The sequence below is a fragment of the Tursiops truncatus genome, chromosome 9, assembly GCF_011762595.2.
Source record: "Tursiops truncatus isolate mTurTru1 chromosome 9, mTurTru1.mat.Y, whole genome shotgun sequence".
Taxonomy (NCBI): Eukaryota; Metazoa; Chordata; class Mammalia; order Artiodactyla; family Delphinidae; genus Tursiops; species Tursiops truncatus.
In genome coordinates, this window is record NC_047042.1 from 15,651,403 (window position 1) to 15,672,538 (window position 21,136).

Consider the following 21,136-nt stretch of genomic DNA (forward strand, 5'->3'; position numbering starts at 1 on the left):
AAATTTGAAATTTGTGTTGAAATTTGTGTTAGAGATTACATATAATGTGTCATAAGAACCTTAATTCAAAGTAGAGCTTTGTTGACATTGTCCCTAAAGCTTTGTAATCCTATTATTTATAGGATATTATAGTTACAGAGCTCTATACCTTAAGTGTTCTGTACAGAAATAGAAAATCTCTGGGATTTGTGGTCCAGCTCACAAATGTTGCAGGTCACAGTTTGAGTGTTACCACTCAGGATAGTTTTGGCTGCAAGTTAAAGAAAACTCTCAACTGAAATGGACTTAATCAAAAAAGGGATGTATATTATAACACACAGTAAGTTCAATAGTAGAATAGCTCCATCGTTCTAGGATCCATGCACTTCTCATCTTTCTGTACTGTCATTTTAAGCATCTCAGCTTTGTTCTCAGTTTGCTAAGGATATCTTATGGAATATTCACATATTATCCTGTGCTTAAACCCTTAGGCTCCATTTTTATGTTCTGTTCTTTCACAGTTTATAAGAAGGGAAAAAAAGCCTTAAATATCAATGACATATTTAAAGTTTAAACTCCAGTATTTTTTTGACCTCTTTTTTACATTTGACATTTGAAACTCCCTGGCCTTCTTTGATAAGGCAACTATCCTGATTCTCTTGCTTCTGATGGGATTTTCTCCCTTTCTGTCGTTTCCTGAATCCCGATAATTTATTAGGAATTTCAACACTTACATCTGCATTCACAGTAGTTTCCTACCTAATTTTTCAACCTCAACTGAAAGTTCATTGCCCTTTAGGATCAAGACCCAGCTTTTTTACCCTGGCCTGTATCGTTTTCTACAATCGGAAACCAGTCGCTTCACTCAACTTCCACATAACTTGCTCTGCCCATCCTGCCTCTCCAGCCAGAGATGTTCTTTCTTCTCTCAAATCCTGTTATCCTTCAAAACCTGATCAGTTCCTCACCCTCCACAGTTTTACCCAATGACCCCAGCCTACAACCAACTCCAGTAGTACGCACTGTCTGCAATACTGTTCCTGTGTGTAGGTCTCATCTCCCCAACCTAGATTAAAAAAACTCTTAGATAGGAAGTACCTTTGTCTTGGTGTAACCCCACCATGCTGATCACATAGTAGATGACCAGTAAGTGGTTGAATGAGTGAACCATGTATGATTTTCACCTCCTCACGGGAATATCTTTGCTTTTAACAGAGGATAGTGCTGACCTGGACAGCATTGAAGCAGTTGCTAATGAAGTACTGAAAATGGAAATGCCTAGCACCCCACAGCAGTTACAGAACTTGACAGAAGATATTCGTGAACGAGTTGAAAGCCTTTCTCAAGTAGAGGTTATTCTACAGCAGAGTGCTGCTGACATTGCCAGAGCTGAGATGTTGTTAGAAGAAGCTCAAAGAGCCAGGTATCTGAAGACAGTATTATGGCATTTAGGGGGGGCTTTGTATATCTAGCATTGAATAAAGTATTTCTCCACGTGAGTCTCTCAGGGTCATTTCAGGAAGGCTTTTCTTTAAAAGAAATGCTCTCTTCTGCGAGGAAGTACTTTTTTCATGTTCACATATAATACATTGTCTCATTCTTTTACTCAGCAACAGTGCAACAGATGTTAAAGTCACTGCAGACATGGTAAAGGAAGCTCTGGAAGAAGCAGAAAAGGCCCAGATTGCAGCAGAGAAGGCAATTAAACAAGCAGATGAAGACATCCAAGGAACCCAGAACCTGCTAACTTCAGTAAGACATTGCAATCATTATTACGTGTGGGAGAAAATACAGGCGCATATACTCTTATCAGAAAAGAAGCGCATTTGACAGTTATCTATGGAAATTCTTACAATTGAACACTAAAGGAGTCCTTTCAGTAAATCTAAACTACTCCCATCGCACAAGGTGCTAAAGTGTCATTTTCAAGGAAGAAAAAGGACTCTAAAGAGAAACATTAAACCCCCTCTCATTTTCATGCCCACAGAAAGCCTAAGAAAGATAAAAGAGTTTCCTGTTCCTTCAAGGAATCACACAGATTTTATTTAGTATGAAGCACACTCTTACTCTTATCCAGTTTTAGACCATCTCTGGCTGGAGAGAGAGGACGAACAGAGCAAGGTTTTGCAGCCCAAAAGCAACTGCATGTAAGACCGGTGCCTCAAGATTTATGAGGTGATCATTCACAAAATGTCTGCTGCTAACACCCAGTTTTAGAGGAACCTAATAGAGCTCTTACAGCTAAACAATCTGTTTTGTTCAGAATGCATGGGAAATCTATAAGCAAAATACCCTAGAGACACTAAGAACTTTTCACATGGATTTAGTGCTTTATTCTAAACACTTCTCTCTTAAAAGTAATGCAAACTAATTGTTTTATTCTTTCATTTTTCAAAAATCAGTTCTAGAGGCAAATTTTTCCTTCCAATCTTAGGAAAGTTCAGGGTAAAGAAAACGGATGACTCGTTTAACTCCTCCTTATGTTCTCAGAATACACTTTGAAGTTAGATGCTCTTATTACTTGCTGCTATCCCCCTTCTCAAGCCAACGACCCCTAATGTTTAAAATCTTGGGAAATGCCTTTTCAGCCTGCTTTCCCTACCAGTAGTTGATAAAAGCCCATCTTCCCGTATTCCCTTACTCTCAGTAGAATGAAGCCGGACCGTTCCCAAGCCACTTTCTTACATTATGAGCAATTTAAGGCCCTTTCTTCAGGCTACGTGTTCAAGTTTAGAAAAATTATGTTTTCCCACCAGACTACATTCTAACCCTTTCAATTACTGTTTTTTCTACCTGTAGGAGTTTCAAATTTGTCAGTGTGTTGTTAACATGTTAATAAGTGACTTTTTAAAAAAATGACTGTTTTGAAAAGCAAAATGGAAACTATTAATCAAACTGTAGGTGTGATACCTGGCTTGTTGTTAATAATGGTGGGCAGAAGTGTTTCAGGTTAACAGTAAAAAAAAATAGAGCCTTTACCTAAACCACACTAACGAAAGCTTGTCACGAACTATTCGCCTACTTAAAACTGTAAGGGTTATCTTGTAAGAATAGTCCCTAAGAATTGTTTTCTAAGTTAACTAATATGCATATACTGACCCATTAGTTACGACATTGTTATTCAGAGTAATTCTGTGGAATAGACCCAGCCTTGAAGATCATTTTTCAGAAAAATTAGGTGCTCAGTGAAACTGGTTCTTCTGTTATGGTTCAGGCTTACTTTGGCTAGCTTTAAAAACAACGGTTACTAATTACTTTGAAATGAGAGCCAACGTGGACCCTCACCAGTTGCACAGATAAGATACTTTTTCCCTAAATAATTTTGAGCACTTATAGCGTCCAGTTAAAACTTTGAGCACTTATAGCTTCCAGTTATAACATTCCCAGACCTATGCCATCTCACAATCCTATAGTAACTTTTCAGAGTTTTAACATTCCTGATTTCCATGTCGTTTCTGAAGTATTATGCTACTAGAGTTTAACATTTACAGTTGATAGAAAAAAATTAAAATTGACTGGAAGTTACAATTTTTCCACCCATAATACTTCAGAAAGTTGTGTGGATATCCCTCTACTCACATCCGCTGCTTTGTGAACACTAGGCAAGTTCTTAAAGTGCTTTCTCAACACATCAAGCTGCCTGGAGGTGGTTCAGTAACGAAAAATTTTACAAAAATTTCGGCCTAGACCAGCAGAAGTAGTGAAAGAACAGAGACTATTTTAAACTTGGGCACTTTATATAAGCTTTCTTGAAATTTCTTTTGTTCTAGAGCAATGTCATAGCAGCTTTTTAAATCTTCCTCTACACTGTAGTCATAGCACTTGCTATCACTTCTTGAATTAATGGCTTGCTGAATGATGACGCTTTTAGATCGAGTCTGAAACAGCAGCTTCCGAGGAAACCTTGTTCAATGCCTCCCAGCGCCTCAGCGAGCTAGAGAGAAACGTGGAAGAACTTAAGCGGAAAGCTGCCCAGAACTCTGGGGAGGCAGAATATATTGAAAAAGTAGTATATACTGTGAAACAAAGCGCAGAAGATGTTAAGAAGGTAAGTAAATCTTTGGAACTTCACAGCTATGTGGATAAAGGAGCAACTAGTCTCCTCCAAGTGACCTGTTTTGAAAGAGCAGTCTTCAGATATATAAATGTATCCATACACGTGTAGGCCCTCAAATCCAAACTTGGATAAGGGTTATTATTGAGCTTGTGGAAGACCTTTATGGCAAACAGTAAATTACCTGGCCCTTTGAGAAATCTTTCAAAGCAGCGTAGAACTGCTTAAAGAATTCCTAACAGACAACAGCCAGTAGGGAACCCTTACCTCACTTCTTCTGTGCTCATCGGGAATTAACCACCTCTTCTCAGTGGACGATACTATATTTTGCAGAGGAAAGTCTCAAGCTTAAATTTCTCACTACAAGCCAAGTAATCATTGAGACACATTTCTAAATTTCTGTAAGCAAATATTTAAAGAAACCTTTTTAAACTTTTCAGAGCAGTGTTGAAACGAATAGTAGGGTGCTATAATTGACATGAAGTCGAGATTTTCCTAGAAGCGACTAGCTTTTAGGCATTACATACAGGTGACTTCCCTACACCTGTGGTTTGGGGAAGAGAACAAGTAAGTTTACTGCCCTATCTGTCTTTTTTCATTCTGGTCTAGGTTCCTACAGGTCTGAGAGCGTAAATCTCCCAAGTAGTCTTCTTATAGAACACTTTGCATCAATATTAAATTTCACTAGAAATAAGAAAACCCCTTGACATGAAATTCCTCACAACCATCTTTGCAACCCCCCATTAACCCCACTTGTGCTACAATCTTGCCCTCCCTCCCTTTTTAAATCTGCCTTTTCCCTCTGATTTTCCTGATAGCATGTCTCTATCAACCCTAAATTAGTCACAATCAAGATGGTCTTACCATTTTTTTTTTTTTTTTGGCTTCTTTTGATCTCTAAATTTGGATCTCGGCAAACCTACCTCTGAGAAACCCTATTTCTCAAACTCTCCCTCCATGCATTCTCCTACGACATCTCCACAGAAAAGTACTAATCTGCAAAGACCTACCACAACATGTCTTTAAGATCTTTCATTTAAAAAACTCATGTCAACGTTGTATCTAATTCCACTGTTTCAAGTTAATGTTTTCAGTTATTTACTACTGGGGAGCTTGAAGCCTGAGTACCCTTGGTCATGGCCTTTAATTCAGACTGCTTGCCATGCAAGTTAATCTCATCCAAGCTTGCCACCGTTTACCAGTCTTAAATATAACTGCTGATGCTATTACCTCTTTGTGCTGAAATGTGGAACTGCAGACTCTGGACGGTGAACTTGATGAAAAGTACAAGAAAGTGGAAAATATAATTGCCCAAAAAACTGAAGAGTCAGCTGATGCCAGAAGGAAAGCTGAACTGCTACAAAACGAAGCAAAAACACTTTTGGCTCAAGCAAACAGCAAGCTGCAACTCCTGAAAGGTATAGATTTTTTTTTCTTTCACTTAAGACTCATGATTTTTTAGTTTATTTAAATGGTAAACATCTATTCATTCTGTCTTAGGTACTTAAATAGAGCCTTTAGGCAAAAAGGATCAGTATTTGATTTTGAGATCATCATAGTAGTGTAACTGCTCAGACCTTTTCATCTCCCACAGATCTAGAAAGAAAATATGAGGACAATCAAAAATATCTAGAAGACAAAGCTCAAGAATTAGTAAGACTGGAAGGAGAAGTCCGTTCACTCCTAAAAGATATAAGCCAGAAAGTGGCTGTTTACAGCACCTGCTTGTAACAGAGGAGGAGGAGCTATAAGTAAAAGATGGCTATGGTGTGTGACCAAAGCAAAATCACTACATGGTAAAAACTGACTCTTAATGTTTTTAATCACCACATTTTTTGTATGGAGCTAAATAAAGTACAGTGCTTTTATATAAATATATATTCGGAATAATTCTTAAACTCATTGTTACTTTTCCTGATTTAAGCATTCATGAATCCCTTTAACAAAGAATGTATTTTCATTGTAAAGATGGATTTAAAAGCAAGCTGATTGCCTTCATAGAGATGCTAATTTTTCTTATGTCTATAAACAAATATCAGTCATCTGTTTGGGTCAATATCCTCTACAAATTCACCCCTAAAATCACCTTCCAGTTGGATTCCCAGGTGGAGATTAAAGAGGAAGGAAGTAGCCTGAGCTACGTTCACCATTTCCCTGACTGCTCAGTTGCTCCAATCTCCAAAAACTCCTCTAAGTATTCCTTGCTCTAGGCAAGAGAACAACAAAAGCAACTTTTAGGGCATTGTGACTACCTATTGCTACCTAACAAGAGAACAGTTAGACTTAATTGATATCTTCAGGACATTACATCCCCCCAAAAAGCAAACTACACATTCAAGTGCACATGGAACATTCTCTATGATTGACCACGTACTAGGGCACAAAACAAGCCTCAACAAATTTAAGAGTATAGAAATTATTTCAAGTATCTTTTCTGACCACACTGGCATGAAACTCGAAATCAACCACAGAAAAAAAAATTACAGGGAGATTAAGCACCTTGCTACTGACAAACCAATGGGTCAACAATAAAATCAAAGAAGAAATTGAAAAATACCTCATGGCAAATGACAATGAGAAAACAACCATACAAAATCTATGGGATGCACCAAAGGCAGTTCTTATAGGGAAGTTCATAGCAACCCAGGCCTTTCTATCTAAGAAACAAAACTCAACCTAACCCACCACCTAAAACAATTAGGAAGAGAAGAACAACCAAAGTCAGCAGAAGGAAGGAGATAATGAAGACCAGGAAGGAAACAGAGATTAAAAGAAAAAAAAAATCAATAAAACCAAGAGCAGGTTCTTGGAAAGGGTAATTAAACAAAATTGACAAACCTCTGGCCAGGCTCACCAAGAAGAAAAGACACAAGAAATAATAAGAAATGAAAGAGGAGAAATCACAACCAAGAAGAAAAGACACAAGAAATAATAAGAAATGAAAGAGGCGAAATCACAACTGATACCACAAAAAACCATAAGAGAATACTATGAACAATTATATGCCAACAAATTTGACAACCTAGAGAAATGGACTTCTAGAAACAGCCCACCAAAACTGAATCAAGAAGGAATAGAGGACAAAACCATACTTAGAAAAGATATATGCACCCCAGTGTTCACTGCAGAGCATGGAAGCAACCTAAATGCCCACTGACAGAGGAATGGATAAAGAAGATGTGGTACATACAATGGAATATTACTCAGCCATAAAATATGAAATAATGATATCTGCAGTAACATGGATGGACCAGATTGTCATACTGAGGGAAGTAAGTTAGAGAAAAATATCATATGATATCACTTATATGGGGAATCTAACAAAAAAGGTACAAATGAACTTATCTACAAAACAGAAACAGTCACAGATATAAAAAACAAATTTATGGTTACTAGGGGGGATGGGGGGAGGATAAATTGGGAGACTGGGATTGACATATACACATTACTATATATGAGATAGATAACTAATAAGGACCTACTGTATAGCACAGGGAACTCTACCTAATACTCCGTAATGACCTATATGGGAAAAGAATCTAAAATAGAGTGGATATATGTGTAACTGATTCACTTTGCTGTACAGCAGAAACTAACAACACTGTAAGTCAACATACACCAAAAAAAAAAAAAGACCAATCACTGGAAACGAAGTAGAATCTGTAATTTTTTCAAAAAAAAACCTCCCTACAAACAAAAGTCCAGGAGCAGATGGCTTCACTGGGAAATTCTACCAAACATACAAAGAAGAACTTATACTGATCCTTCTCAAACACTTCCAAAACGACTGAAGAGGAAGGAACACTCTTAAAGACTTGCTATGAAGCCACCATCACCCTGATACCAAAACCAAAGAAACTACCAAAAAATAAAGTTACAGGCCAGTATCTTTGATTATGACATCAAAATCCTCAACCAAATATTAGCAAACCAAATCCAACAACACACAAAAAGGTCATACAACACAACCAAGTTGGATTCACAGGGTCACAAGGATGGTTAAACATATGCAAATCAATCAGTGTGACACCACATCAACAAAAGAAAGGTCAAAAACCACATGATCATTCAATAGGTTCAGAAAAAGCACTTCATAAAATTCAACATCCATTCATGATTAAAAAACCCTTATAAAACTGGGCACAGAGGGAACATATCTCAACATAATAAAAGCTATTGATGACAAACCCACAGCCAATATAATACTCAACTGTGAAAAGCTGAAAGGTTTCCGACTGAAATCTGGAACAAGACAAGGATGCCCACTCTTACCAATTTTCTTCAACATAGTATTGAAATCCTAGCCACATCAATCAGACAAGAAAAAAATAAAAAGTATCCAAATTGGTAGGGAAGAGGTAAAATTGTTTTATATGCAGGTGACATGATACTATATATATTGGGTTGGCCAAAACATTTGTACAGGTTTTCCGTAAGATCTTACAGAAAAACCCAAACGAACGTTTTGGCCAACCCAATAGAAAACCCTATAAAGACTTCACACAAAAACTACTAGAACTGATAAACGAATTCAGTAAAGTAGGCAGATACAAGATTAACATATAGAAATCAGTTGTATTTCTTTACACTAACAATGAAATATCAGAAAAGGAATGTAAACAAACTATCCTTTTAAAATCATCAAAAAAAAAAAAACCACAAAAAACCCACCTAGGAATAAACCTCACCAAGGAAGTGAAAAGACATATGTTGAGAACTACAAAACATTAATAAAGGAAATTAAAGATGATTCAAAGAAATGGAAAGATATCCCATGCTCTTGGACTGTAAGAATATTGTTAAAATGGCAATACTACCCAAAGCAATCTACAGATTTAGTGTGATCCTAGAACAAATACTCCTAAAATTTATGTGGAACCATAAAAGGCCCAGAATTGCCAAAGCAATCCTGAAGAAAAAAGCTGGAGGCAAAACCCGCCACAAACACAGACATACAGATCAATGGAACAGAATAAAGAGCCCAGAAAAAAAAACCACACACCTATGGTCAATTAATCTTTGACAAAGGAGACAAAAATGTAAAATGGGAAGAAGACAGTCTCTTCAGCAAGTGGTGCTGGGAAAGCTGGACAGCTGCATATAAATCAATGAAGTTAGAACACGCCCTCACACTATGCACAAAAATAAACTCAAAATAGCTTAAGGACTTAAACATAAGATGCCATAAAACTCCTAGAAGAGATCAGAGGCAAAACGTAAATCGTACCAATGTTTTCTTAGGTCAGTCTCCCAAGCCAATACAAATAAAAACAAAAACAAATGAACCCAATCAAACTTACAAGCTTTTGCACAGCAAAGGAAACCATAAACAAAACGAAAAGACAAGCTACAGAACAGGAGAAAATACTTGCAAACCATGTGACTGACAAGGGCTTAATTTCCAAAATATACAAACAGCTCATATAACTCAATGACAAAAAACAACCCAATCGAAAAATGGTAAGACCTAAGCAGACATTTCTCCAAAGAAGACATACAGATAGCCGATGGGCAAATGAAAAGATGCTCAACATCACTAATTATTAGAGAAACGCAACTCAAAAGTACAATGAGGTACCCCACCTCACACCAGTCAGAATGGCCATCATTAAAAAGTTTATAAATAACAAATTCTGGATAGACTGTGGAGAAAGGGGAACCCTCTTACACCGTTGGTGGGAGTGTAAGCTGGTGCAGCCACTATGGAAAACGGTATGGAGGTTCCTCAAACAACTAAAAATAGAATTACCATGTGATCCAGCAATCCCACTCCTGGGTATACCCAGACAAAACTATAATTTGAAAAGATACATGCACCTCAATGTTCACAGCAGCACTATTCATAATAGCCAAGACATGGAAGCAACCTAAACATCCATTGACAGATGAATGGATAAAGATGTGGTACATATGTACAATGGAATACTACTCAGCCATAAATAATAACGAAATAATGCCATTTGTAGCAACATGGATGGACCTAAAGATTATCATACTAACTGAAATAAATCAGAAAGACAAGTACCATATGATACCACTTACACGTGGAATCTAAAATATGACACAGGAACCTATGCTGAAACATAAACAGACTCACAGATCAACTACAAGGGGGAGGGGGCGTATGGGTGGGAAGGAATGGAAGTCTGAGATTAGCAGAGGCAAACTATTATATACAGGATGGATTAACAAGGTCATACTGTGTAGCACAGGGAACTATATTCAATATTCTGTGACAAACCATAATGGAAAAGAATATAAAAAAGGAATATATATATATATGTAGAACTCAGTCACTTTGCTGTACAGAAGAAATTAACAACACTGTATCAACTATATTCCAATAAAATTTAAAAAAATACGAGTATTGCCACATAAAACAGGGCTAGGGCTGCTGAGGGGAACGTTTAAATTAAGTTAAGCCAAAGTTTGGGGATATTACTGCTTGTGCACAGTGAGCAGTGCTACTCAAAGTACAGAAGGATGCTATAATTTCTCAGATTTTACACTGAATTTTATTTGATTTCACAATCAGATAACTGTTACTCCACAGGATAAAGAAAATAGCTGGAATACAACTGCCAAGCCTTTGTCGACTTTATAGCTGAGTTGGCTGGAAACAGGCCAGGTCTTAAGTGGTTTTTGCACACATTCTTCTTAGAGAAAAGGCTACTCTGTACCATGTAACAACAACCCACACATACAACACAGCTGCATTTGAAGCTGGGCCTGAACAAAAGTTATGTTAATGGCTGTAATCTCAATAATAAGGCAATTTCCCTCTGGTTCCACACAGTTGTCACTTTTATTTAGACAGGAGTTCTAATAGCTAGCAAGGTGGCTGTACCTCCTCATCTACCAGGGCAACTAAGTCTTTTTTTTTCCCCTTGATTATAAGTATTTTACTTACAATTAAGCAGAGGTAGAAACCTTCACTACCCCTCATTGCTTTTCAGCTAAACAACTAAAAGTCGCACTTTAAAATTAGTAATTTCAATCAGCTCAATGAATTGGACAACTAATAGCCCCACCCTTCACAAGCCAAGGAATACTCAGAACTTAATAACAATAAGCGAACATTAAAAATTTGTCTTATACCTAGGACTTCATTCCCAACCACATATATTCCCATTCTCACAGTGAAAGGGAATCCTTAAAGTTGCACTTAACTATTCTTTTGTGTCTCTATAGCTAGGACTTTGTATTAAATTACATTTCACTATTCCCTCATCAGAATCTTTGTACCTAGAGTAGAGGACATGTTTGAGGTTTAAATAAATTAGCACTTCACATAATATTGGGATTTCAGATTTTAAAAAGATGCCGAGTTCATTACCAATAATGGCAAATAGCACATATCAGACCACCACTCCTACAGATAACAACTGAAAACTCTGAATAAAATATATTTTTCAAAAGTAAAGGTACTGGACAACAACCAGAAGTAGGCAGAAGAGGGGGGTGCACGTTGCACTCAAATAACAGCCTTGCGTGAGATTTCCATTTTTAATAGCTTTTCACTGAGAGGAGGTCCCAAGTGGCAACTTGAAGAGAAGCCGAGTTTTACTGGTTAAGGAATCAGAGGACAGAGTTTGGGGTAACCAAGAGCAACTGAAATATGAGGGGAGGAACCCCAGAAAAGAGGTATAAATTCTGCATATCCCTTGTCCAATCTCTAGCTGACCTGTGAAGTTTATGTGCATGGCACAAACTTCAGATAGCCCAGGTAAAGCTAAAACAACTGCGTAGAGATTTCAGCTGTCCACCCGCCCTCCCCCTACACACACACGCACGCACAAAGACAAGAGTTTGGAGTTTAACCAAGTTAACTGCCCACTAAAAAATTCAGAATTTTTCAGAGGTATGTAACAGAATCCAGTCTTTACAATGTATCCATTTATAATGACCATAATACAATTCAAGAGCACTGGACGTGTGAAGTAAAAGGAAAATGTGACCTACATGTAAATCAATAAAAACCTGAAGGCTACAAAACATTTTCCTTTTATCTATGGATCAACTGATGATTTCTTATTCCATACAGCTTTTCTGCTCATAAATTACATTCTCCAAACTTTCCTTAAGACGATATATAACCTTTAAATTGCAATCAAGTGAATATCTGGTTTGCATATTTCAGTTCCTTCATTTACTTTCTTTAGAAATTTATGCTATATCAAATACAATGAATGAATCTGAAATGATTCTTAAATTTAGTTATAATAAAGTCTATTTAGTATTCAACACTTTGTTATTTAAGTGTTTTAAGAAACAGCCATTTTAAATATTTATCAATAAATATAATTTTATAGCACTCTTTAAAGAAACAGTCGATTTTACCCAGCCAGGATACACTGGCAATCCACTTCAGAAAAGACAAGAGATTAAAGATTCCCTTATGTTGTTTCTCTAAAAATAAATGCTAAACATTTAGTAGGTATCACTAGAACAGATAAAAGGATAATGACCTTTTAAATATCTTAATACTGTCCTACAGTGTGGGAAAAAAAGATCTATCCAGGCCTATAAAAGCAGTAATAAAGAGTAATAAACAAGAATGTATGGTAGAGGTAGTCATAAAAAATCTAGGACCATCTTGACATCCACTCAGAATAACCACTATGAATATTTAAGACATGTTTATTTCCATATCTTAATTTCCCACTGGAATACATTGCTTCTCCACTTAATATATGAATTTCGTATATATACTGCCTTACTTTGGTCAACTATATAACTATACTTCAGACTGCAGACCTCACTAGAACCTTAAAAATCTAAACACAAATTCTACCTCTAACGGCCAAGACTTTGGGGATTAAAATACCTGATAGACCATCATTTTTTATTTACATCAGTTCAGTTTATACATGTTTAACTTATTCTAATGACTGTTTCCAATGTGAAAACTAAGTTTAAAATAACTTGATCACCTTGTTTCAAACACAGCTGTTCACATACCATACTCCAGCTCCATCCATGTAAGTAAATCCTGTATCCGAGATAAAAGCTACTTAGCATAAATTCAGTGAAGTTGAGCCTTTCATAAACAGCATGAAAATATGGGTTGAAGAAAATTTTCCAGGATGCTACTATAAGTAGCTTTTTTCTGCAGTATTAACGCAGTGAAGTAAAATATTAAATTTATTCAAAATATAGATATGAGATTATTCCATTCTGTCCAAACCTATTAAATACCTTCCAAAAGTTTCATAATTCAGTCCTAGAAATTCTTGGAGCTGTGAGCATTTCCTGTTCAGAAATGTTACCTCTACAAAAGCTCCCAGGAAATTGCAGAAAAATATAATCTTCTAATTTAAAAGTTGATCGATTTCCCAAATGATGCAGCCAGGTTTGCTTCTCTAAAAGCTTCTGATAAGGTCTGCAAAGGGAAGAAATTTAGAATTAAAAACCAAGTATTTGTGAATCAGAAGAAACTTGAGATAGCCATTAATTGCGTATGCTGTTACCGGATGTGCATGACAGACTCTAGCTATATCTTCACAGGATGCTCCATATTCCAGTGCAAGAGCAGCTTCATTTATCATTTCACCAGCACCCTTTAAAATAATAAACCAAGAAGTAATTTTGTTTCTGTGGCAAAAACAACTACCTTCTAATACGAGAGATTAGAACAGTTAATTGCCTCCAGTCAGAAAAACCTTAACAGAAAAAAAAGCAGTTCAGAAGTTAAGAGCCTGGGCTCTGAAGCGAGATGGCCAGGATTCAACTCCTACCACTTACTGCCCTAACCACTCACTGACTCTGTGCTTTGGCCCATTTATTCACCTCAAAAATGGGAACACCACCACCTACCTCACAGGGTCATGGAAACTAAAGCTGATGCATGCATCTAGGAAAAACTGTTACAGAGGAAGCACTCAAATGTTCTAGTATCATTACTGATGCACCAGATACCTAGGGGAGGGCATACCTCATGTGCAGTGGCAGGAAAGGCTTCTCTTAGAAGGTAACATCTGAGCTAAGACCTGAATAGTAAGCCAGTCATGCAAAGATATGAAGGCAGAGGATTCCAGAACAAAGGCTTTAAAATGGGAACAAGCTCAGCCTATGAAGAAATTGAGAGAAGGCCCATAAGACAGGGAATTAATGAGCAAAGGGGACGAGTGGAAAGAGGTGAGGTCAGAAAAGTAACCAGGGCCAAATTCAGCGGGGCCTTTCATGTAAGTCTATAGCAGAAAGGACCACTAGAGAGTTTTAAGCAGGCAAATGGCCTGGTGTATGTTTTAAAGGGATAAACTTAGTTGCAGCATGGAATGCAGATGATATGATGGGCAAGAATGTCAGTGCTAGAAACGATGCATGAAGAAGCCATATTCAAACTTTGGCTAGTAAATAATAACCGCAGAATGTAAACACCAGGTGGTCTTAAATTAATCTACTAAATAACAATGCTTTCTAGAAATGCTAGTGGGATTTCTGGTTTTACAGTACTCACTGGTCCTAGAATATGTGCTCCCAATACTCTGTCTGTTGATTTCTGCCCAAGTATCTTCACCACGCCATCTGTGTCAGCGTTTGTCTTAGCTCTGCTGTTAGCAGCAAATGGGAATTTCCCAACTTTGTACTCAATACCCTGTGAGAAGCAGAAAATGAGAACGTACATAAGGTATCAAAAAATTCATTCCCATTTGGTGAAAGCGTCTACCATTTCTTCAGAAAATAAATCCCAAGAAGGCAATTCTTCACAAAGCATATAGAAGGAAAGACCAAAAGGCTTGTTACTGAAATACCGTTTGGGTACAAACACAAGCAAATGCAAATGTCAGCCCACCTGGATATATTTCAAAGCCAAATATAAGAGCTCTGGAATTAGTAGTTTTTGAATAGAGGCAACCAAATGATCTCCTTTAAGATACTCACAAAGTAAAAATTATACAAACTTACCTATAATGTTCTACATAGTTATTAAAATGCATTAATGCAATAATGAAAGGATTCTCAACCACTGGTGTCAACTCAAATCACACATTAGAGGAAAACTACTCTGAATTACCTCTTCTTTCAACTGCTCTTCTGATTTGCCAACCCAAGCAACTTCAGGGTGTGTGTAAATCACCGATGGTACACAATTGTAGTCAATGTGCACAGCGCCACCAGCCATCCCTTCAACACAGATAATGCCTTCATCCTCTGCTTTGTGAGCCAGCATTGGACCAGCAACCACATCGCCGATTGCATAGATACTGCCACGGAGATCAAAAGAAACAGTCAACTTCTGAAATCACAGACACTCATCTACAGTTATACCAGGGTAACAAAAATACACGTTTCTAGTTATAAAGTCACCAAGAAAATAAATCAAATACAGCTCTTCAAATATCTGTGAGTTCAGGTTCTAATCTCTGGGTAGTGAAAAAATTCAATTAATTACTTTTGCTTTTACATGTTATAAGTTTACTGTTCTTCCCCAAAGCCAAGGTACTTTTTAAGCATGACAAAAGCATATTTTCAAAATAGTGGTTGCTTAAAATTATTGAAAATGCAGTAAGTATCCAACTTACTTTGGAATTTTAGTTTGGAATCTGGTATTTACTGGAATTCTACCTCTAGGATCCAGCTCAATTCCAAGCTCCTCTAGTCCCAAATTCTTAGTAAAGGGTCGTCGGCCAATGCAAACCAGGAGTACATCACAAGTGATAACTTCAGCTTTACCACCAGAAGCAGCTTCAATACTAGATAATGAACAGTGTATAACTGTTAAACACGCATCTACATGAATAGCTGATAGACTTGGAAATTTAAGACCAGACATTTTCAAGTATCAATGACACCTCTAACAGTCTAAGTTTATTTTATTATAGGTAAACATAAGGGTCAGGCAAAGAAAAATGTACATATCCTCTAGAGGTCGATCATCAGAACCTCGCAACAACAGGCTGTATAACACAGTTTAAGAACATTAAGTCTTAGAGTCCGACAGATCCAAGTTCAAGCACTGCTTCTGCCCCCACCAGCTATGTGACCTTAGGCAAGTTATTTCAGTGTTAAACAAACAGAATGCCAAGCACACAGTAAGCAACTGAATCAGTAATATTACTGATTTCCCCATGTATCTGTCTAAAAATACTGAATTAATTTTACTGAACGTTGAGAGTTTAAAGTTTTCTGAATGTATACTATGAAAAAGTACATTACAAATGAGAACACTGGCTACATTTTTCTATCAATGCAATCGTGAATTTCAGTGGACTGACTTGATAAGCAATACTGAGTTATACTACACAGTAAAATGGTATTAAGTTATAGAAGAATCTGATTCTAAAAACAATGTTTTTCTTAAAGAAACGCACAGAAGGGTATCATAACAAAAACAAATGTAGCATACTTACGAAACATCAATTTTTCCATCTGGCTTCCTAGTAGCACCAGTAACTTTGGTATTCAATTTAAATTTAAATCCTTGTTTTTGAAGGATGCGCTGAAAGTTTTTAGATATCTCCATATCAATTCCAATTCCACCAACATGACCCAAAAACTCAACTGCTGTCACGTCTGCACCAAGTCTTTGCCAAACTGAGCCCTGCACATAATAAAAAAACAATAATCATAAAAATAAAGGCTTCTATAGCAAATGTTTAAAAAAATGATCTTAAACAGTTTATTGTAAGATATTTTCTTGTGTTAATATGTTCCTATTAGAAACTCTGAGGTTCAAAATTAACACTGTGACAAACATATATAACTTAATATTCACTAACTCAACATGTACTGAGCACGTACTATATGCTAGGGCACCATTTTAGGTGATAGACATACGTCAGTGAACAAAACACTGCCCTCAGGGACCTTAAATTCCGACAGGGGAGACAAATAAGTAAAATTCATGCAGAGGACAGTAAAAGAGCTATGAGAAAAATAAAGCAGGAAGTACAACCAGGACTACTGAAAGGAGAGGGACTGTCATTTTAAACAGTGTGGCCAGGGGAAGGCCTCATTGCGAGTGCCATTTGCACAAAGACTTGGAGAAGGAATGAAATACGCTGGTAACTGGTCCAGAAAGAGGAACAGCAGTGGGAAGGAAGGTCTTGACAGGGAAGAAGTAACCTCTTATTGCTAATTACTGATGCTTGCAAAATATTAAACTGATTTCGTATTCTATTTTCTCAACAGAGAAATGTTTATATTTTCATTCAAATTATAATTTAAAGTAAATGCTGGCTTTATATTTTAACAACATTTTATCAGTTATAACTTGTGAATACTTATATATGAAACTGGCAATATGAAGATAATTTTACAGCATTAAATAAACTATGAAAAGCTATGAATATATCCTTTGCAAGAATCTGTATTAAATTCATCTCATAATTTAAAATTCACCTTAAGAGTTTACCTTACCAACTAAATTAAGTTCATGTATTAATTTTTAAAATTTCATGAATTTTTGGGGTGAGAGCTGAGTTAACTAGAGGCAATACAATGACACTAAAAATCCAATAACAAGCATACATGAAAAGGTAACTCAAAATCATGGACCTAAATGTAAAACCCAAGGCTATAAAACTTCTAGAAGGAAATATAGGAGAGAATCTTTGTGACCTTGAGTAGGCAAAGATTTCTTAGCTACAATACCAAACGCACAATCCATAAAAGAAAAAAGATAAATTAGACTTCAACAAAAGTAAAAACTTCTCTTCAAAAGATAGTATCATGAACCCAAAAAGAGAAACCACAGGCTGTGAAGAAATGTTTGCAAACCATCTACTGGGGGCTTCCCTGGTGGCACAGTGGTTAAGAATCCACCTGCCAAGGCAGGGGACACAGGTTCAAGCCCTGGTCCACGAAGATCCCACATGTGGCAGAGCAACTAAGCCCGTGCACCACAACTGCTGAGCCTGCGCTCTAGAGCCCGCGAGCCACAGCTACTGAGCCCGTGTGCCACAGCTACTGAAGCCCACACGCCTAGAGCCCATGCTCTGCAACAAGAGAAGCCACAGCAATGAAAAGCCCACACACCACAATGAAGAGCAGCCCCAGCTCACTGCAACTAGAGAAAGCTTGCATGCAGCAAAGACCCAACGCAGGCAAAAATAAAATAAAAAAAAAAACATACAAAGGATTTAAATAAAGAATCTAAATCCAGATTACATAAAGAAGTCTCAAAACTCAATAAAAAAACGAACCTGGAAGGAAATCTGAAAAAGAGGGGCTATATGTATATATATAGCTGATTCACTTTGCTGTACAGTTCCTGTTTTTAAAAAAACCAGTAAAACTGGTTTATTCGGGAATATCAAAGAATTGCAATTTGGGGCATACAATCCATGGTGAACCACAGGCAAGTCCAGAGAACAAAGAAGATGAATGTTTCTCTTATAGAGGAGAAGGTGGAGTTGGGAAGGCTGTTACAAATAAAAAGTCCACTGGAGTCCTGCAAATTGGAAGTTGTAGGGGTTTTTTATTGGCTGAGTAATGACAGTCTCCCATGGGCAAGGTTATTGCAAGGAGACTCTTCCTTCCTTCTGCTGCGGTAGTACAGTAGTAACCTTCTTCCTGTTGGAGATGCAAGGTATGTCTCCTCCTGTTAGATCTGCAACTGACTACTAGTAGTAGGGCGAGAGAGCTCCTCCTTCTAGCCTCCCAACTCCTTTTTTTAAAAAAATTTAATTTAATTATTTATTTTATACAGTAGTTTCTTATTAGTTATCTACCTTATACATATTAGTGTATATATGTCAATCCCAATCTCCCAATTGCTGTACAGTTCCTTGAAAGGTTAAAAACAGAATTACTCCTAAGTATATACTCAAAATAAATGAAAACAGATGTCTACACAAAAACTTCTACACAAATGTTCACAGCAGCATTATTCATACTAGCCCCAAAGTAGAAACAACCCACTTGTTCATCAACTGATCAATTAATTTGAAAAATATGCTATATCCATAGAATGGAATATTATTTGGCCATAAGGAGAAATGAAGTATACCTGAACATTGAGAACATTATGCTAAGTGAAAGAAGCCAGACACAAAATGCCACATATTGCATGAATTCCATTTATATGTAATGTTCAGGATAGGCAAATCCATAGACACAGGAAGTAGATTAGATTTCCAAGGGCTGGAAGAAGGGAGGAATATAGAATGACTACTAATAGTCACGGGGTTTCTTTCTGGGGTGATGAAAATGTTCTGGAATTAGATACTGATGACAGATGCATAACTCTGTGCATATACTAAAAAACACTGAATTGTACACTTTAAATGGGGGAACTATATATGTGAATTTTATCTCAATAAAGATGTTTAAAAGAAAGGAATCACTCTTCTGAACCTAAATCGAAATAGTAAGAGTAGTAACGATGAGAAGCAGCATCTCGAAGTCTATAATTCAAAGTAAGGAACAATGACCATAGCCAAGTGCCCTACTCTTTAGGAAAGCTGATTTCAAAATCCTTAGAGACAGGAAAACTCCAATAAGAGCTACAATTTATTTACAGCTTGTTAAATGCCAGGCACTATGTTAAGTTTCTTAAAAGTATTAACTTTATAAAATCCCAACAAAATCTTACAAGGCAATTATTCTTTTCCTCCTTTTTATGATGAATCAACTAGTTCAGAGAGGGTTATAAATTTAAGAAGGAAGAGGCAAAGCTAAAATTCAAATTTATATCTGATTCCAAAACCTATGTTCTTGAAAGAACTACATTAAACTGTAATGGAAGAAGGAACAAGAAGTATAAACAAAAAATAGAAGTCATATGACTAACTTTATGAGGAAGTAAAGAGATATGTATGACTACACAGTAAATTCTCTGATAAGCCTAAATTTTCAAAATGACACGTAAAAACTAATTCAATATGGTAACAGACACCTAAAACATTGTGGCAAGATATCTGGAATGACCCAAGGCTTGTAAAAAACCTAAAGCAAAAGTGCAGAGATGGAGGAAATAGAATTACTGCTTGGGATATTATTATACTGTTTAACAAAAGAAAGTAAATCTATTATTATTCCTTTTTTCTTGCTTTTCTTATCCATCTGTGAGAACAATTTTCAAAGTGGAGTGAACTGAAGAAATATCATTAAGCGAGAAGTGAAGCCCAAGACAACAACAAATGATTTTGGATGAATTAACTCCCTAATCAAACAAATTAGATCACAGAGTTTGGATAACAGAGACAGTCCATCCGTAAACTCTGGGAACTTAATTAGCATAAGAGTACAGCCAAAGGTGGAAAAGAATAGATTCTAAAGAAGAATAGATTCTGGAGATTAGCTCAAGATGGTGGAGTAGAAGGACGTGAGATCACCCCCTTCTTATGGAAACACCAAAATCACAACTAATTGCTGAATGACCATCAACTAAAAAATGCTGGAACCTACCAAAAAGGATACCCTACATCAAAAGACGAAGAAGCCACAAGACAGTAGGAGGGGCACAATCGAGATAAAATCAAATCCCATACCCACTGGTGGGTGACCCACAACTGGAAAACAATCATACCACAGAAGTTCTCCCACAGGAGCGAAAGTTCTGAGCCCCATGACAGGCTTCCCAGCCTGGGAGTCCGGGAGTGGGAGGAGTCATCCCCTGAGAATCTGGCTTTGAGGGCCAGTGGGGTTTGATCACAGGACTTCCACAGAACTGGGGAAAAGAGAAACTCCACTCCTGGAGGGCACACACAAAATCTCATGCACACCAGGACCAAGGGGAAAAAAGCAGTGACTCCATAAGAGACTGGGCCAGACCTTCCTGCTAGTATTGGAGGGTCACCTGCAGAGGCAGGGGGTGGCTGTGGCTCACTGCAGGGACAAGGACACTGGCAGCAACAGTTCTGGGGAGTACCCATCAGCACGAGCCCTCCCGGAGGCAGCCATCAGCCCCACCAAACATCCTGTAGGCTTCAGTGCTGGGTCACCTCAGGCCAAATAACCAACAGGACGGGAACACATCCCCACCCATCAGGAAGCCTGCCAGCCTCTTAGACAGCCTCATCCACCAGAGGGCAGCCAACAGAAACAAGAACCACAATACTGTACCCTACGGAATGGAAACTGCAATCACAGACAGTCAGTCAAAAGGAGATGGCAGAGGAATTTGTCCCAGATGAAGGAAAAAGATGAAATCCCAGA

The 21,136-nt window shown here is 37.3% G+C and overlaps 2 protein-coding genes across 7 annotated transcripts in view; one reads left to right on the top strand and one right to left on the bottom strand.

Annotated features, from left to right (window-relative positions):
- The window catches only part of LAMB1 (laminin subunit beta 1), a 73,637-nt gene extending 67,726 nt beyond the window's left edge, over positions 1-5,911 (top strand). The window contains exons 30-34 of the mRNA XM_033862883.2: positions 1,195-1,402; positions 1,590-1,731; positions 3,851-4,027; positions 5,292-5,451; positions 5,628-5,911. Of these exons, the coding sequence (XP_033718774.1) occupies positions 1,195-1,402; positions 1,590-1,731; positions 3,851-4,027; positions 5,292-5,451; positions 5,628-5,764 (824 nt within the window). The 3' untranslated portion in view covers positions 5,765-5,911. The remainder of the gene's footprint in view (positions 1-1,194; positions 1,403-1,589; positions 1,732-3,850; positions 4,028-5,291; positions 5,452-5,627) is intronic.
- Positions 1-21,136, bottom strand: part of DLD (dihydrolipoamide dehydrogenase) — a 50,146-nt gene that overhangs the window by 6,143 nt on the left and 22,867 nt on the right. For 2 of the 6 annotated variants that reach the window (XR_012333883.1, XR_012333881.1), the window contains exons 9-14: positions 16,387-16,577; positions 15,559-15,729; positions 15,051-15,240; positions 14,493-14,630; positions 13,504-13,593; positions 149-13,415 (exon numbers count right to left, since the gene is read on the bottom strand). Coding sequence is in view for 1 of the 6 variants with exons in the window: in XM_019940636.3 (XP_019796195.2) it covers positions 13,350-13,415; positions 13,504-13,593; positions 14,493-14,630; positions 15,051-15,240; positions 15,559-15,729; positions 16,387-16,577 (846 nt within the window). In the remaining 5 variants the exon portion in view is untranslated. The remainder of the gene's footprint in view (positions 1-148; positions 13,416-13,503; positions 13,594-14,492; positions 14,631-15,050; positions 15,241-15,558; positions 15,730-16,386; positions 16,578-21,136) is intronic. The other 4 variants (XR_012333880.1, XR_012333879.1, XM_019940636.3 and 1 more) reach the window with 4 other exon arrangements.